The sequence below is a fragment of the Anomaloglossus baeobatrachus genome, chromosome 5, assembly GCF_048569485.1.
Source record: "Anomaloglossus baeobatrachus isolate aAnoBae1 chromosome 5, aAnoBae1.hap1, whole genome shotgun sequence".
NCBI classification, from domain to species: Eukaryota; Metazoa; Chordata; class Amphibia; order Anura; family Aromobatidae; genus Anomaloglossus; species Anomaloglossus baeobatrachus.
Window position 1 is genome coordinate 541,866,460 of NC_134357.1, and position 17,771 is coordinate 541,884,230.

The 17,771-nt window shown below is 50.1% G+C and overlaps 1 protein-coding gene across 1 annotated transcript in view; it reads right to left on the reverse strand.

Annotated features, from left to right (window-relative positions):
* The window catches only part of LOC142312944 (uncharacterized), a 46,277-nt gene extending 28,927 nt beyond the window's left edge, over positions 1-17,350 (reverse strand). Inside the window, exon 1 of the mRNA XM_075351932.1 lies at positions 17,282-17,350. Within this exon, the coding sequence (XP_075208047.1) occupies positions 17,282-17,350 (69 nt within the window). The remainder of the gene's footprint in view (positions 1-17,281) is intronic.
* Between the last annotated feature and the right edge of the window lie 421 nt (positions 17,351-17,771).

Genomic DNA, 17,771 nt, shown 5'->3' on the forward strand with positions numbered 1-17,771 from the left:
CACTGACCGGAGGGATAATACTCTGTACTACAGTAGAGCAGGGCGTCACCGGAGCAATCACAGGCCGGATGTTATGTAATGTGTATGGAGCCATTAGTATTACACTGACCGGAGGGATAATACTCTGTACTACAGTAGTGCAGGGCATCACCGGAGCAATCACAGGCCGGATGTTATGTAATGTGTATGAGGCCATTAGTATTACACTGAGCGGAGGGATAATACTCTGTACTACAGTAGTGCAGGGAGTCACCGGAGCAATCACAGGCCGGATGTTGTGTAATGTGTATGGGGCCATTAGTATTACACTGACCGGAGGGATAATACTCTGTACTACAGTAGTGCAGGACGTCACCGGAGCAATCACAGGCCGGATGTTATGTAATGTGTATGGGGCCATTAGTATTACACTGACCGGAGGGATAATACTCTGTACTACAGTAGTGCAGGGCATCACCAGAGCAATCACAGGCCGGATGCTATGTAATGTGTATGGGGCCATTAGTATTACCCTGACCGGAGGGATAATACTCTGTACTACAGTAGTGCAGGGCGTCACCGGAGCAATCACAGGCTGGATGTTATGTAATGTGTATGGGGCCATTAGTATTACACTGACCGGAGGGATAATACTCTGTACTACAGTAGTGCAGGGCGTCACCGGAGCAATCACAGGCCGGATGTTATGTAATGTGCATGGGGCCATTAGAATTACACTGACCGGAGGGATAATACTCTGTACTACAGTAGTGCAGGGCGTCACCGGAGCAATCACAGGCCGGATGTTATGTAATGTGTATGAGGCCATTAGTATTACACTGACCGGAGGGATAATACTCTGTACTACAGTAGTGCAGGGCGTCACCGGAGCAATCACAGGCTGGATGTTATGTAATGTGTATGAGGCCATTAGTATTACACTGACCGGAGGGATAATACTCTGTACTACAGTAGTGCAGGGAGTCACCGGAGCAATCACAGGCCGGATGTTATGTAATGTGTATGGGGCCATTAGTATTACACTGACCGGAGGGATAATACTCTGTACTACAGTAGTGCAGGGCGTCACCGGAGCAATCACAGGCCGGATGTTATGTAATGTGTATGGGGCCATTAGTATTACCCTGACCGGAGGGATAATGCTCTGTACTACAGTAGTGCAGGGTGTCACCGGAGCAATCACAGGCCGGATGTTATGTAATGTGTATGAGACCATTAGTATTACACTGACCGGAGGGATAATACTCTGTACTACAGTAGTGCAGGGCGTCACCGGAGCAATCACAGGCCGGATGTTATGTAATGTGTATGAGGCCATTAGTATTACACTGAGCGGAGGGATAATACTCTGTACTACAGTAGTGCAGGGCGTCACCGGAGCAATCACAGGCCGGATATTATGTAATGTGTATGGGGCCATTAGTATTACACTGACCGGAGGGATAATACTCTGTACTACAGTAGTGCAGGGCATCACCGGAGCAATCACAGGCCGGATGTTATGTAATGTGTATGGGGCGATTAGTATTACACTGACGAGAGGGATAATACTCTGTACTACAGTAGTGCAGGGCATCACCGGAGCAATCACAGACCGGATGTTATGTAATGTGTATGGGGCCATTAGTATTACACTGAGCGGAGGGATAATACTCTGTACTGCAGTAGTGCATGGCGTCACCGGAGCACTCAGAGGTTTGTATGATGTATGATTGCACTAATGAGTAAAACGTTTTTAAGTGAAAAATAAAGATCAGATATTTAGCAAGTGAATCAAACGGTCCGTTATTTGAACACAAAATAAGACACAAAAACTTTCAAAACGGTCATCATCATTGAACAAATAGCGGTAGATGATGGGTAACGTTACTGGAAACTGGTAGAACGAGAATCCTTTTGGATTTTCAAGCTGGCTACACTCCATCTGGAGGGTCTGAATATCATGACGAAGCAGATCAAATGAGGTATGTGTATAATGGTGGAAACAATCAGTCTCCATGTGCTGGAGACAAAAAAACCTCAAAACTTTGTATTCCAGAATTCATCATATTGATGATCAGATCTGCTGTAATGTTTGTTCCCCTTATGGATAGAATGATAATCAGGGGGCAAAATAGAACCAGTATTTACTCTTAGGAATTTGCTCCTTGAAAGGCACTATGAATTATTATTTATCCATTTATTTAGTTATTGCTGTATTTGAATTTATTTTATTGCACTTACTGAGTTTTATTGTAACTTCTGATTTTATTTTAAGTACTGATTTTAACTTATCATATAAATCCAATTCCCCCAAACTCCCCCATCCTCTTAAGGGGAATCAGGGGTTATTCACGAGAAGGGTTAATTAACTAATTAAGAATTAGCTCCTGGGAGTGGATTTATTTGTGATTATATATATATATATATATATATATATATATATATATATATATATATATATATATATATTATATATATACATACATATACATATTTTATCTCTGTTTATGGTACCTGAGGAAGGAGGACAGATGCCCCCGAAACGCGTTGTGGCTTATTAATAAATGACCTTTAGCAGAAATTCATCAGTCTCCTCTTTGAGCAGCGCTACCCATTATCGTGACCTTTTTTTTTCTTTGAACACGCATGAGACACAGATAGGGTGTGTAATTCCAAACAAACAAATACATTGGCACACGGTCTAACTGCAAGCAATCACAGACACCAGGACTGCCAGCAGGCAGGGGAAGCAGTAAAAATGTATCAGGGTAATAAGCTGCCCTGGAAGCAGTGTGAGGCTATGTGCGCACATGGCCGAATTTCATGCATTTACACTGCGTAGCGTAAATGCATGTGTCCTGCGTCCCCAGCACAATCTATGAAGATTGTGCATAATCCATCCACACGTTGCGTTTGAGAGCGCAGTGATTTGGATGCCAAAATTTTGCTCCAAATCGCTGCATTCTGAAAAGCAACGTCACTTATTCCGTGAGCTTTGGATGCAGGTCCCGCTCTGTCTATGGGAGAGGCTGCATCCAGAGCGCATGAAATCGGCTTTTTTTCTGCAGAAACACTGCATCCATTACGCAGTGTTTCTGCAGCTATTTGAAGCGCACATGTGCTGTCATATCCCTGCAGAAATTTCTGCAGGGACACGATGCAACGAGCACACATAGCCTTACAGCCTGTTCTAATCACCCTAGACCAGTGATGGCAAACCTATGGCACGCGGCAGATCAAAACTGTGTTGGAGCGGAGGAGACATTTTTCCTCGCTCTGACACTCCTCCTCCCCCGGCTGCAGGTGTGTTGCCTAGGAGACGGAGGAGCGTCAGTGAGCGGCGCCGGCGTAATGAGGTCTTCTGGACGCATGGGAACTGAGGACCCAGCGGCGCGCAGCAGGGGAGCGTGTGGGGATGAGGGGGGGAGGGGGCAGCGCCAGCATGGGGTGGCGGTGGGGGTACGCACATGCCAGCGTGGGAGTGGCGATGGGGGAACGCACATGCCAGCGTGGGGGAATGCACATGCCAGCGTGGCGGTGGGGAGCGCACATGCCAGCGTGGCGGTGGGGGAACGCGCATGCCAGCATGGGGGGGGGGGAAACACGCATGCCAGCATGGGGGGGGGGGGACACGCATGCCAGCATGGGGGGGGGGGACACGCATGCCAGCATGGGGGGGGGGGGGACACGCATGCCAGCATGGGGGGGGACACGCATGCCAGCATGGGGGGGGGGGACACGCATGCCAGCATGGGGGGGGGGGAACACGCATGCCAGCATGGGGGGGGGGGGGGGACACGCATGCCAGCATGGGGGGGGGACACGCATGCCAGCATGGGGGGGGGGACACTCATGCCAGCATGGGGGGGGGAACACGCATGCCAGCATGGGGGGGGGGAACACGCATGCCAGCATGGGGGGGGGAACACGCATGCCAGCATGGGGGGGGGGAACACGCATGCCAGCATGGGGGGGGGGGAACACGCATGCCAGCATGGGGGGGGGGGAACACGCATGCCAGCATGGGGGGGGGGGGAAACACGCATGCCAGCATGGGGGGGGGGGGAAACACGCATGCCAGCATGGGGGGGAACACGCATGCCAGCATGGGGGGGGGACACGCATGCCAGCATGGGGGGGGGGGACACGAATGCCAGCATGGGGGGGGGACAACACGCATGCCAGCATGGGGGGGGGACAACACGCATGCCAGCATGGGGGGGGGGGACACGCATGCCAGCATGGGGGGGGGGCACGCATGCCAGCATGGGGGGGGGACACGCATGCCAGCATGGGGGGGGACACGCATGCCAGCATGGGGGGGGGGACACGCATGCCAGCATGGGGGGGACACACGCATGCCAGCATGGGGGGGGGACACGCATGCCAGCATGGGGGGGGACACGCATGCCAGCATGGGGGGGGGACACGCATGCCAGCATGGGGGGGGGAACACGCATGCCAGCATGGGGGGGGAACACGCATGCCAGCATGGGGGGGGGACACGCATGCCAGCATGGGGGGGGGGGACACGCATGCCAGCATGGGGGGGGGACACGCATGCCAGCATGGGGGGCATGCATGCCAGCATGGGGGGGGACACGCATGCCAGCATGGGGGGGGGGACACGCATGCCAGCATGGGGGGAACACGCATGCCAGCATGGGGGGGAACACGCATGCCAGCATGGGGGGGGGTGACATGCATGCCAGGATGGGGGGGAAACATGCTTGCCAGTATGGGGGGGGGGACATGCATGCCAGGATGGGGAACAATGCATGCCAGGATGGGGAAACATGCATGCCAGGATGGGGAAACATGCCACGATAGGGTACATTTATCAGGAAGGGGTATATGCTAGGAAGGGGGACATTTACCTGGATGGGGGTAAATTAACCAGGATTGGGAACATTTACCAGGATGGAGGACATTTACCAGGAATGGGGCACATGCCGGGATGGGGGAACATTTACAAGGATGGACAATATGTCAGGATGGGGTACATTTACCAGCATGGGGGAACATGCCAGAATGGGGTACATTTACCAGGATGAGTTATATTTACCAGGATGGGGCCATTATAGGGACAAATATACCAGAATGTAGGAGATATATATCAGGATGGGGGACATGTTTACCAAGAAGTGGGCAGTAAGGGGGACAGAACTACACAATGAAAGGGGAGGGGAGCAACTCGTACGTCTTTATGGGATTTCAAGATGTTCAGACTTTGAAATGTAGATGTGGATTACAGGGTGACATCTGATTGCATTCCATGCTAAAATCTCTGTCTAATATGCTGCAATTTTTTCCAGAAAGATCAATCCAACTGCTGTGTCTGGAAAGGGCAGGGGCTCAGCTTCAATGTGTGGTAAGCAAGAGTGAGCGTGATGCCCCTGCTGAAGAGAAGAGAAGACAGCAAAGGTAAGATTAAAATCAATTATTTACATAATAGGATTGGTTGGCACTTTGGAAAAAAAATTGGGTTTAGGGCTACAGTTTGGGCACTCGGCCAGTAAAAGGTTCGCCATGACTGCCCTAGACCTTCCGACCACCATTTTAAAGCACAATATTTGGGTCTCCAAAAACTTTTATGGGGGATCAGCATCTGGGCATACAGTGCCTACAAGTAGTCTTCAACCCCCTGCAGATTTAGCAGGTTTGATAAGATGCAAATAAGTTAGAGCCTGCAAACTTCAAACAAGAGCAGGATTTATTAACAGATGCATAAATCTTACAAACCAACAAGTTATGTTGCTCAGTTAAATTTTAATAAATTTTCAACATAAAAGTGTGGGTCAATTATTATTCAACCCCTAGGTTTAATATTTTGTGGAATAACCCTTGTTTGCAATTACAGCTAATAACCGTCTTTTATAAGACCTGATCAGGCCGGCACAGGTCTCTGGAGTTATCTTGGCCCACTCCTCCATGCAGATCTTCTCCAAGTTATCTAGGTTCTTTGGGTGTCTCATGTGGACTTTAATCTTGAGCTCCTTCCACAAGTTTTCAATTGGGTTAAGGTCAGGAGACTGACTAGGCCACTGCAACACCTTGATTTTTTCCCTCTTGAACCAGGCCTTTGTTTTCTTGGCTGTGTGCTTTGGGTCGTTGTCTTGTTGGAAGATGAAATGACGACCCATCTTAAGATCCTTGATGGAGGAGCGGAGGTTCTTGGCCAAAATCTCCAGGTAGGCCGTGCTATCCATCTTCCCATGGATGCGGACCAGATGGCCAGGCCCCTTGGCTGAGAAACAGCCCCACAGCATGATGCTGCCACCACCATGCTTGACTGTAGGGATGGTATTCTTGGGGTCGTATGCAGTGCCATCCAGTCTCCAAACGTCACGTGTGTGGTTGGCACCAAAGATCTCGATCTTGGTCTCATCAGACCAGAGAACCTTGAACCAGTCTGTCTCAGAGTCCTCCAAGTGATCATGAGCAAACTGTAGACGAGCCTTGACATGACGCTTTGAAAGTAAAGGTTCCTTACGGGCTCGTCTGGAACGGAGACCATTGCGGTGGAGTACGTTACTTATGGTATTGACTGAAACCAATGTCCCCACTACCATGAGATCTTCCCGGAGCTCCTTCCTTGTTGTCCTTGGGTTAGCCTTGACTCTTTGGACAAGCCTGGCTTCGGCACGGGTGGAAACTTTCAAAGGCTGTCCAGGCCGTGGAAGGCTAACAGTAGTTCCATAAGCCTTCCACTTCCGGATGATGCTCCCAACAGTGGAGACAGGTAGGCCCAACTCCTTGGAAAGGGTTTTGTACCCCTTGCCAGCCTTGTGACCCTCCACGATCTTGTCTCTGATGGCCTTGGAATGCTCCTTTGTCTTTCCCATGTTGACCAAGTATGAGTGCTGTTCACAAGTTTGGGGAGGGTCTTAATTAGTCAGAAAAGGCTGGAAAAAGAGATAATTAATCCAAACATGTGAAGCTCATTGTTCTTTGTGCCTGAAATACTTCTTAATACTTTACTGGTGGTTTGAGGGGTTGAATAATAAATGACCCTCTGAATAAACTTTTCACAATTTAAAAAAAAAAAAAAAAAGAAATAACATTCTTTTTTGCTGCAGTGCATTTCACACTTCCAGGCTGATCTACAGTCCAAATGTCACAATGCCAAGTTAATTCCGAATGTGTAAACCTGCTAAATCTGCAGGGGGTTGAGTACTACTTGTAGGCACTGTATATTAGGGATTAATTCTGGTTCTGAACAGGATTTATTTATTTTTTTAAACCCCATTGGACCCGCCAATCCCGAATATCTCCAGATTCGCCTGTCTCTACTCCTCATGCACCTATAGTACCTGCAGACCATCCAAGATCCACATTTCCAGACTTGGGAAACTGATCCAGGAGGTTGGTGGTATGTGTCGGGTTCATCTGTATCTCTATCAAGAATGGAGATAAGTGAGGATTTATTTATTAGCTGGTGGGGATAATAGTACCATAATGTGGGGGCATCTTCTAGTATCATAAGAAGGATGTAAGTATTGTGGAAAAACTATACTGTGTGTGGGGAGGATGGTGGTACTGTGGGAACATTATACTGTGCGTGGGGGGGATGGCGGTACTGTGGGAACATTATACTATGTGTGGGGGGATGTCAGTACTGTGGGAACATTATACTGTGTGGGTGGATGGTAGTACTGTGAGAACATTATACTGTGTGTGTGGGGGGATGGTGGTACTAAGAGAACATTATACTGTGTGTGGGGAGGATGGTGGTATTGTGGGAACATTATACTGTGTGTGTGGGGGGATGGCAGTACTGTGGGAACGGCAGTACTGTGGGAACATTATACTGTGTGTGGGGAGGATGGTGGTACTGTGGAAACATTATACTGTGCGTGGGGGGGATGGCGGTACTGTGGGAACATTATACTATGTGTGGGGGGATGTCAGTACTGTGGGAACATTATACTGTGTGGGTGGATGGTAGTACTGTGAGAACATTATACTGTGTGTGTGGGGGGGGATGGTGGTACTAAGAGAACATTATACTGTGTGTGGGGAGGATGGTGGTATTGTGGGAACATTATACTGTGTGTGTGGGGGGATGGCAGTACTGTGGGAACGGCAGTACTGTGGGAACATTATACTGTGTGTGGGGAGGATGGTGGTACTGTGGAAACATTATACTGTGTATGGGGGGGATGGCAGTTCTGTGGGAACATTATACTGTGTGTTGGGGGGATGGTGGTACTGTGAGAACATTATACTGTGTGTGGGGGATGGAGGTACTGTGGGAACATTATACTGTGTGTGTGGGGGGATGGCGGTACTGTGGGAACATTATACTGTGTGTGGGGGATGGAGGTACTGTGGGAACATTATACTGTGTGTGTGGGGGGGGATGGTGGTACTAAGAGAACATTATACTGTGTGTGGGGAGGATGGTGGTATTGTGGGAACATTATACTGTGTGTGTGGGGGGATGGCAGTACTGTGGGAACGGCAGTACTGTGGGAACATTATACTGTGTGTGGGGAGGATGGTGGTACTGTGGAAACATTATACTGTGTATGGGGGGGATGGCAGTTCTGTGGGAACATTATACTGTGTGTTGGGGGGATGGTGGTACTGTGAGAACATTATACTGTGTGTGGGGGATGGAGGTACTGTGGGAACATTATACTGTGTGTGGGGGAGAGAATGGCAGTACTGTGGGAATACTTAGTCCACTATACCGATGCTCAATTAGCTGTACTTTCACCTACTGTACCCTCACCCATCCTCTGTAGACGGTTATCCCTCGCGGGCAGGGTCCTCTCTCCTGTACCAGTTTGTGCCTTGTATTGTTCATGATTATTGTACTTGTTTATGTATGCCCCCTACACACATTTTTCATATGTAAAGCGCCATGGAATGAATGGCACTATAATAAATAACATTATACCGATATCAGCTAGAGCAAAACCCCAAGAAAGTCTCAGAGCTGAAGGGGTTAATGCCCCCTGCCCCCAGTAATGGGGAATCTCCACATACCTCCTCCTGCAGAGCCGCACACTAGATATATGGCTGCTCTGTGCTTCCAGGACCTGTGATGATGTCACATGGAGGGGAGGAGTCAGGGGTCACATGATCAGCTCCTCAGTGTATGCAGGACTCTGCTGTGCTGGGTGTCATGGTGCTGGATGAGGGGAAGGTTATGTGTGGGGTCAGGAGGGGTTTAAACTTTACAGTGTGGATGTAGCAGAGCCGTGTGTGCACGAGGTGTGCGGAGCAGAGCCGTGTGTGTACGAGGTGTACGGACCAGAGCCGTGTGTGCACGAGGTGTACGGAGCGGAGCCGTGTGTGTACGAGGCGTACGTAGCAGAGCCACGTGCATAGAACATGTGTGGAGCATAGCCGCATGTGTACAAGGTGTGTATATGATGTGTATGGAGCGGAGCCGTGTGTGCTGAAGCATCGCTCTGATCAGCAGAATTGATCAGATAGTACAGGCATAAAGCCCCCTAAGGCTGTGTGCGTTTTTGCTGCAATATTTCTTGCAGATTTTCAGAAATGAATGAAAATCTCTCAAACAAGAATTGAAAGACTCTTGGCCGCTACAAAGAGCGTTTAGAAGCTGTGATACTTGCTAAAGGGAGTGCAATTAGGGGCGGCTCAGTGGTTAGCACTGAAGTCTTGTGGTGGCTCAGTGGTTAGCACTGCAGTCTTGTAGCCTTGGGGTCCTGGGTTCAAATCCCACCAAGGACAACATCTGATTCAGGATGCCTGTCCCTTGTCAGTGCAACGTACGAGATCCAATCTGGCTGTATGAGAGGCTAAAGCGGGCTTTACACGCTACGACATCGCTAATGCGGAGTTGTTGGGGTCACGGAATTCGTGACGCACATCCGGCCGCATTAGCGATGCCGTTGCGTGTGACATCGATAAGCTCTCCCCAGCACCCAAAGTTCGGTGCCTCGGAGTGACCTTTGACTCTGCCCTGTTCTTCATACCGCACATCCAATCCCTCACCACCTCCTGCCGTTTTCAACTCAAAAATATCTCCAGAATCCGCCCTTTCCTCAATCCCCAATCTACAAAAATGCTAGTGCACGCCCTCATAATCTCCCGCATCGACTACTGCAACATCCTCCTCTGTGGTCTCCCTGCTAACACGCTCGCCCCTCTCCAGTCCATCCTTAATTCTGCTGCCCGAATGATCCACCTCTCTCCTCAATACCACCCCGCTTCTCCTCTCTGCAAGACCCTCCACTGGCTCCCAATCTTCCACCGTATCCAATTCAAACTACTAACCCTGACCTACAAAGCAATCCATAATCTGTCTCCTCCATATATCTCTGAACTAATCTCTCGCTACACTCCAAAACGTAACCTCCGGTCCTCCCAAGATCTCCTTCTCTCCTCCTCTCTCATTCGCTCCTCACGCAACCGACTCCAAGACTTCTCCCGAGCATCCCCAGTCTTCTGGAACTCGCTGCCTCAACACGTCAGACTATCTACTACACTTGCAAACTTCAAACGGACCCTGAAAACTCATCTGTTCAGAAATGCCTATAATCTACAATGACGCCACTGCCCCACCATCGTGCGGAGCTGCCGCCCCACCATTGTGCGGAGCTGCCGCCCCACCACCGTGCGGAGCTGCCGCCCCACCACCGTGCGGAGCTGCCGCCCCACCACCGTGCGGAGCTGCCGCCCAACCTACACCCCACCTACTGTCTCCTCCCCAAAATCCTTTAGGATGTAAGCCCGCAAGGGCAGGGCCCTCTTCCCTCTGTGCTAGTCTGTCTATTGTAACTTGTATATGTATTCTGTATGTAACCCCCTCATGTACAGCACCATGGAATCAATGGTGCTCTATAAATAAACAATAATAATAAGCGATTTTGCATCGTTGCAAAAACGTGCAAAATCGCTAATCGGCGACACGGGGGTCCATTCTCAAATCTCGTTACTACAGCAGTAACGAGGTTGTTCCTCGTTCCTGCGGAAGCACACATCGCTGCGTGTGACGCCGCAGGAACGAGGAAGCTCCCCTTACCTGCCTCCCGGCCGCTATGCGGAAGGAAGGAGGTGGGCAGGATGTTACGTCCCGCTCATCTCCGCCCCTCCGCTGCTATTGGGCGGCGGTTCAGTGACGTTTCAGTGACGTCGCTGTGACGCCGCACGGACCGCCCCCTTAGAAAGGAGGCGGTTCGCCGGTCACAGCGACGTCGCCGGACAGGTAAGTATGTGTGACGGCTGTGGGCGATGTTGTGCGGCACGGGCAGCGATATGCCCGTGTCGCGCAACAGATGGGGGCGGGTACCCACACTAGCGATATCGGGACCGATATCGCAGTGTGTAAAGTAGCCTTTAGATGGAGTCTAAGGGGATAGCTATTCTCCTTGCAGAGACTGACACAGTATTCCAGCATGCCAGTGGTGAGGAGACTTTAAGCCGCAATGCTCCTCTGTGAAATATGTAAATTGTCTCTTCAGTAAAGATCACTTTTGACTTTTAGGATTGCTACCTCCGAAAGATGACACCAGAGTTTGTCTACTTCCTCACTAAAAAGACAATTTACATATTTCCCAGAGGATCATTGCAGCTTAAAGTCTCCTCACCACTGGCATGCTGGACCGGTGTGTCAGTCTGGCAAGCAGAATAGCTTTCCCCTTAGACCCCGATATTTCAACTAACAAGATGTTCAAGCAATAGGTGGGCCATAAGTATGGCTACACCCTACTGTTTGTGGCATATTAATACATGGGAGTGGCAAAACATTTGAGGCTGGGTGATGTCCATGGTGGCCATCTGCAAAGCCGCCATTTTGAATTCATCTTTACTTTTTTTTATCAGGTTGTATCCATACTTACCGCCCACGCTGTACAGTCATGGCCAAATGTTTTGAGAATGCTACAAATATTAATTTTTACAAGGTCTACTGCTTAAGTTTTTCTAATGGCAATTTGCATATACTCCAGAATGTCATAAAGAGTGATCAGCTTAACAGCAATTACTTGCAAAGTCAATATTGGCTAAGAAAATGAACTTCAACAGCATTGCATTCCTACCTTAAAAGGAGCAGCTAACATTGTTTTAGTGATTGTTCCATGAACACAGGTGTGGGTGTTGATGAGGACAGGCGATCGATCAGTCATGATTAAGTAAGAATGACACCACTGGACACTTTAAAAGGAGGCTGGTGCTTGGTATCATTGTTTCTCTTCAGTTAACCATGGTTATCTGTAAAGAAACACGTGCAGCCATCATTGCTCTGCACAAAAATGGCCTAACAGGGAAGAGTATCGCAGCTACAAAGATTGCACCTCAGTCAACAATCTATCGCATCATCAAGAAATTCAAGGAGATAGCTTCCATTGTTGCCAAAAAGGCTCCAGGGCACCCAAGAAGGACCAGCAAGCGCCAGGACCGTATCTTAAAACTGTTTCAGCTGCGGGATCGGACTACCAGCAGTGCCGAGCTAGCTCAGCAATGGCAGCAGGCTGGTGTGAGTGCTTCTGCACGCACTGTGAGGCAGAGACTGCTTGAGCAAGGCCTGGTTTGAAGGAGGGCAGCAAAGAAGCCACTTCTGTCCAGAAAAAACATCAGGGACCAACTGATATTCTGCAAAAGGTACAGGGAGTGGACTGCTGAGGACTGGGGTAAAGTCATTTTCTCAGATGAATCCCCTTTTCGATTGTTTGGGACATCTGGAAAACAGCTTATTAGGAGAAGAAGAGGTGAGCGCTACCATCAGTCTTGTCTCATGCCAACTGTTAAACATCCTGAAACGATTCATGTGTGGGGTTGCTTCTCAGCCAAGGGAATCGGCTCACTCACAGTCTTGCCTAAAAACAGCCATGAATAAAGAATGGTACCAGAATGTCCTCCAAGAGCAACTTCTCCCAACTGTCCAAGAGCAGTTTGGCGCCCAACAATGCCTTTTCCAGCATGATGGAGCACCTTGCCATAAAGCAAAGGTGATCACTAAATGGCTCATGGAACAAAACATAGAGATTTTGGGTCCATGGCCTGGAAACTCCCCAGATCTTAATCCCATTGAGAACTTGTGGGCAATCATCAAGAGATGGGAGGACAAACAAAAACCAACAAATTCTGGCAAAATGCAAGCATTGCTTATGCAAGAATGGACAGCTATCAGTCAGGATTTGGTCCAGAAGTTGATTGAGAGCATGCCAGGGAGAATTGCAGAGGTCCTGAAGAAGAAGGGTCAACACTGCAAATATTGACTTGCTGCATTAACTCATTCTAACTGTCAATATAACCTTTTGGTACTCATAATATGATTGCAATTCTATTTCTGTATGTGATGTAAACATCAGACAAACACAATTAAAAACCAGAGGGCAACAGATCATGTGAAAATATAATTTTGGTGTCATTCTCAAAACTTTTGGCCATGACTGTATATAAAGATGTATTGTTTTAGTATAAGATCTTTAACCCCTGAGTGACACTGCCAATTTTGACTTTAATGCCCAGGCCAAATTTTTTAATTCTAACCAGTGTCACTTTATGAGGTAATGAATATAATACTGTGGCTAGAAAGGTGCAATAGTGTCACAAGACAAGACACAAGACACAACAATATGAGCATAGAATATTGTGTTATTTCCTGAAAAAGAAGCCAGAAGAAATATATCCCATCCACTGGCGTGTCCTGGATCCTTCCTTAGAGGTCTCTTAAAGGCAACCTGTCAACAGATTTGGGCCCTATAAGCTGCGGCCACCACCAATGGGCTTTTATACACAGCATTCTAACATGCTGTATATAAGAACCAAGGATGCTGTGTAGAACGTAAAAATGACTTTATGATACTCACCTAAGGGGCGGTGCCGTGCAGACTAGTCGTTTGGGTGTCTCCGTTCTCCAGTACCGGCGCCTCCTCTTTTGGCCATCTTTGTCCTCCTTATTCTGAAGCCTTGGTGCATGACTCGTCTTATGTCATGCACACTAGCCGGCATTGAGGTCCTGCACAGGTATAGCACCCCTCGAAGCAGGCGGGTAACCTACTTGTCGCTGGGCCGTTTTGGGTTGGGTCAGGTGCTGTTGTCGGGGGCGCGGGCCAGTTCCCCGTCGCGGGGGCTGCTCAGGGAGATCACGCTCGTATCTGGTGCCTTCTCGGTGGCTCGAGTGGGCCGGACCCGGGGCTTGAGCAGCGCTCCTCGCCAACGAGTGAAAAGGGGAATTGGATTTGTTTCTTTTGGGATATGTAGGGTTCGTGACGACACCCACGGGTCGTGGTGATGGTGGGCACCACCGCTGCTGATGACGGGGTTCCCGGGAGCGATGGCGGGGAGTAGCTAGGTGTTGACCCCTCCGTGGGTAGGGGCTGTTGGTCCCGGAGCCTGGTAGGAGGGAGGGTTCCGCAGGATGGGTTGGCAGGGTGCAGTGTTGCGGTGCGGTGCAGCGCGGTGCCGAATGGCACAGGTGTACTCACTCAGACACAGATGGACAGAGTCTCTGGTAAACCAAATGGCTGGATGGACGGGGCCCGCAGCCAGCTGCAGTGTTCTCTCTGGATGGGTTGATGGTGGCTGTCGTTTCCAAGCACCTGTGTTTTGTATCTTGACTCTAATGCCTGGGCACCGGTAGTCCGCTCCCCGGCGTATTCAAGTCGGAGGAGCCCGTTTGCCCGCAGATGCTGGCACTATGGATCTCTGGCCCTTGGCGGTGGCGCTTATCCGGAACGGTTGGGCTGTTGCCTTCAATCGGGACTTTGGTGGGAATGAACCCCTGAGGTCCAGACCGCAATCAGTAAATTTGACTAAAGGACAGCTTCAAGCCTAGTCGTGGTCTGAGTACCCTGCCTGGTGCTTGGCTCCAATCGGCTCCCCGGTTCGGTACCGGCGGGCCACCGCCCGACCCTGGTCCTACGGTTCCGGTGACCGTCACCAACTCCTGCAGACGGCCACCTCTGTCTGCCTACCTTGCTGGAAGTGCCCGGGCTCCAACCCAGACACCAACAGTTTCACTCCTCACTCTCTACTGACTACAACTGGACTGACTGCTGTGTTTTTCCCGCCTCCAGGCCTGTGAACTCCTCGGTGGGCGGGGCCAACTGCCTGGCTCTGCCCCCACCTGGTGTGGACATCAACCCTGGAGGGAGGCACTTGCAATTTATTTATTTATATTCAGGGTATTTTTCATACAATTTTTCTCCTTGGTTTTTTCTAGTCTTAAGGCTGCAATTCACATGCTTAATGTTGCATGTTTACTGAACATTGTTTCAGCTCAGGTTTTTGTGTTTTTTGTATGTTTTCTTGCTTGGTTGCAAGTTGGGGGTGCAGCCCTCCTAGTACTGAGACTGAACAGCTGATTGCGTCTCACTTTGCTGTGTATTTTATCTGGGACACAGCTAACCACTTGCCACCATCCATATTGGAGTTCTGACATGACACAAGTCAGGTATTGATAATGTTTTTAACTTCAGTAGGTTAGGGACTGTCTCAGATGGGTACACCGTGACGAGGTGAGACAGCTTTTTACCTTTTTGCAAAAATGTATACACTAAGTACCCTGTTATTAAGCACTTGCAATTTATTTATTTATATTCAGGGTATTTTTCATACAATTTTTCTCCTTGGTTTTTTCTAGTCTTAAGGCTGCAATTCACATGCTTAATGTTGCATGTTTACTGAACATTGTTTCAGCTCAGGTTTTTGTGTTTTTTGTATGTTTTCTTGCTTGGTTGCAAGTTGGGGGCGCAGCCCTCCTAGTACTGAGACTGAACAGCTGATTGCGTCTCACTTTGCTGTGTATTTTATCTGGGACACAGCTAACCACTTGCCACCATCCATATTGGAGTTCTGACATGACACAAGTCAGGTATTGATAATGTTTTTAACTTCAGTAGGTTAGGGACTGTCTCAGATGGGTACACCGTGACGAGGTGAGACAGCTTTTTACCTTTTTGCAAAAATGTATACACTAAGTACCCTGTTATTAAGCACTTGCAATTTATTTATTTATATTCAGGGTATTTTTCATACAATTTTTCTCCTTGGTTTTTTCAAGGATTTAATGTGTGACTGGTGTGACCTGTCCAGGGAAGGGGGAGTGTATGATGTTGTGTCTGTGACTACCTGGCTAGTCCAGGGCGTCACATTCCCCCTTGGTTTAATGCAGACCGTCCGAGGGTTGCCTGTCCACCACCGGTTTTATTTTTCTGTAAAGATATAAAAACAACGGGAAACAAAACATGAAAACATTAAGCATTTTTTTTCATTTCTTCCCTTACGGGAGGCACATTCTTAAACCGTTACAAACGGAAACATCTTTATTAACAACAGGGAATGGGTCCATGTCCTTCCGCTTTCCCACCCAAGCAACCTAGACCTTGATGCTGCCCCTAAGAAATGGGCAGCACCCCTTTTCCCCAGTCTGGAAACAGGAACCTGGCCCAGGCTACCCAAGCGGGATCAGGTACGGTGTTTCGCACCCGGCAGTCACTCAGGGGCCCCACGTCCAAGGGGACCCCTGACCCGGAGGATGGTCACCTGTCCTGGTGATGACCGGACCCCAGCCTGCTCTGCTGCGGGTCCTTCCTCCAACCAGCCTCTCCAGAGACTGGCAGTGGCGGGAAGGGCAATTGGGGCAGAATATTTACAAACCCAATAGTTTTTGGGTGGCCTGCAAGTTCTCGGCCTTGTTCTTTGGGAGTGGGGACAACAGGGACAACATCAGTCCCAACGGGGATTTGCTGTAGGGTCCCAACAGGGACAGTCAGCAAGGTAGCCGGGAACCGCTACCGATTCAACTCTCTTCTCTTTAAACAGCGATCTCGTGGTGCAGCTGCCGTAGCTGCCGCTCCCAGTATGGAGCATCTTCAACCTGCTCCGGGTCAGCTTGTGTGGGGGACGGGCCCAGCTGGAATCCCTCCGTGACGGCTACGACCGGCACCTTCGGTAACGCGGGACCCCGCTGTGACGTGGTCTGTTCTGCCGCTTGGCAGCTACATCCCCGCCGTGCCTCAGCCGAGGCCGGGTGTCTGGGAGCGGTCATCGGGACTTGCGGTGCTGGCTTCGGGTCGAAGATCGCCTCCGTTGCGGCCGGGCGGACTGCCGGGGCAGTCGTCATCTCCGTCGCAGCCGGGATGGAAGCCGGGATGGGTGCCAAGGCGGTGACAAAGGTAAGGCCCAGGGGCCCCAGGTCTGGGCCCTCTCCCTCAGACGCTGCGGGCTCTGCTACTGGTGACAGGGGTAAGGGGTCGGTCGGGGCTGTGGCCGCGGGCATGGGCAGTGAGGGAGGTGGCGTGGTGGATGGCAGCAGGCCGGGCCCCTCAGCCGCAGCGGCCGTTCCCTCGGGGACATAGGGGCGTAAGTCGCTTACCCGCTCCTCGGAAACTACCTCCACTTCATATGCCCACATGGTTGCAACCAGGCCCTTCATCTCCGACATCCACTCCGCCATCATGGAGTTGACTGTGGCCTGGAGCTCCTGGCACATCTTGCTGCTGGGTCCAGGAAAGGGTTTCGGCAAAGTCCTGGCATCCCTGCACTCTGCAGCACTAGTTACATGCCGCCATTCTTCACCTGCTCCCCCTTGGTCTTTCTACAGCACTCCACCTTTTCGGGGGCGGGGCTTCACTTTTCGCGCCTTCACTGCTCGAGAAGACGGCTCGAGTGGGAAATCTTCGCGCCCAAAATGGCGGATCTTCAGATTTTTCAGCGGTACGCCGCTGACGGGGATCACAAGGCACACTTCTACCGGTAAGTAGACTGATTCAATCCTGTTCGTGACGCCAAGTTGTCGGGGGCGGGCCAGTTCCCCGTCGTGGGGGCTGCTCGGGGAGATCGCGCTCTGATCCGGTGCCTTCTCC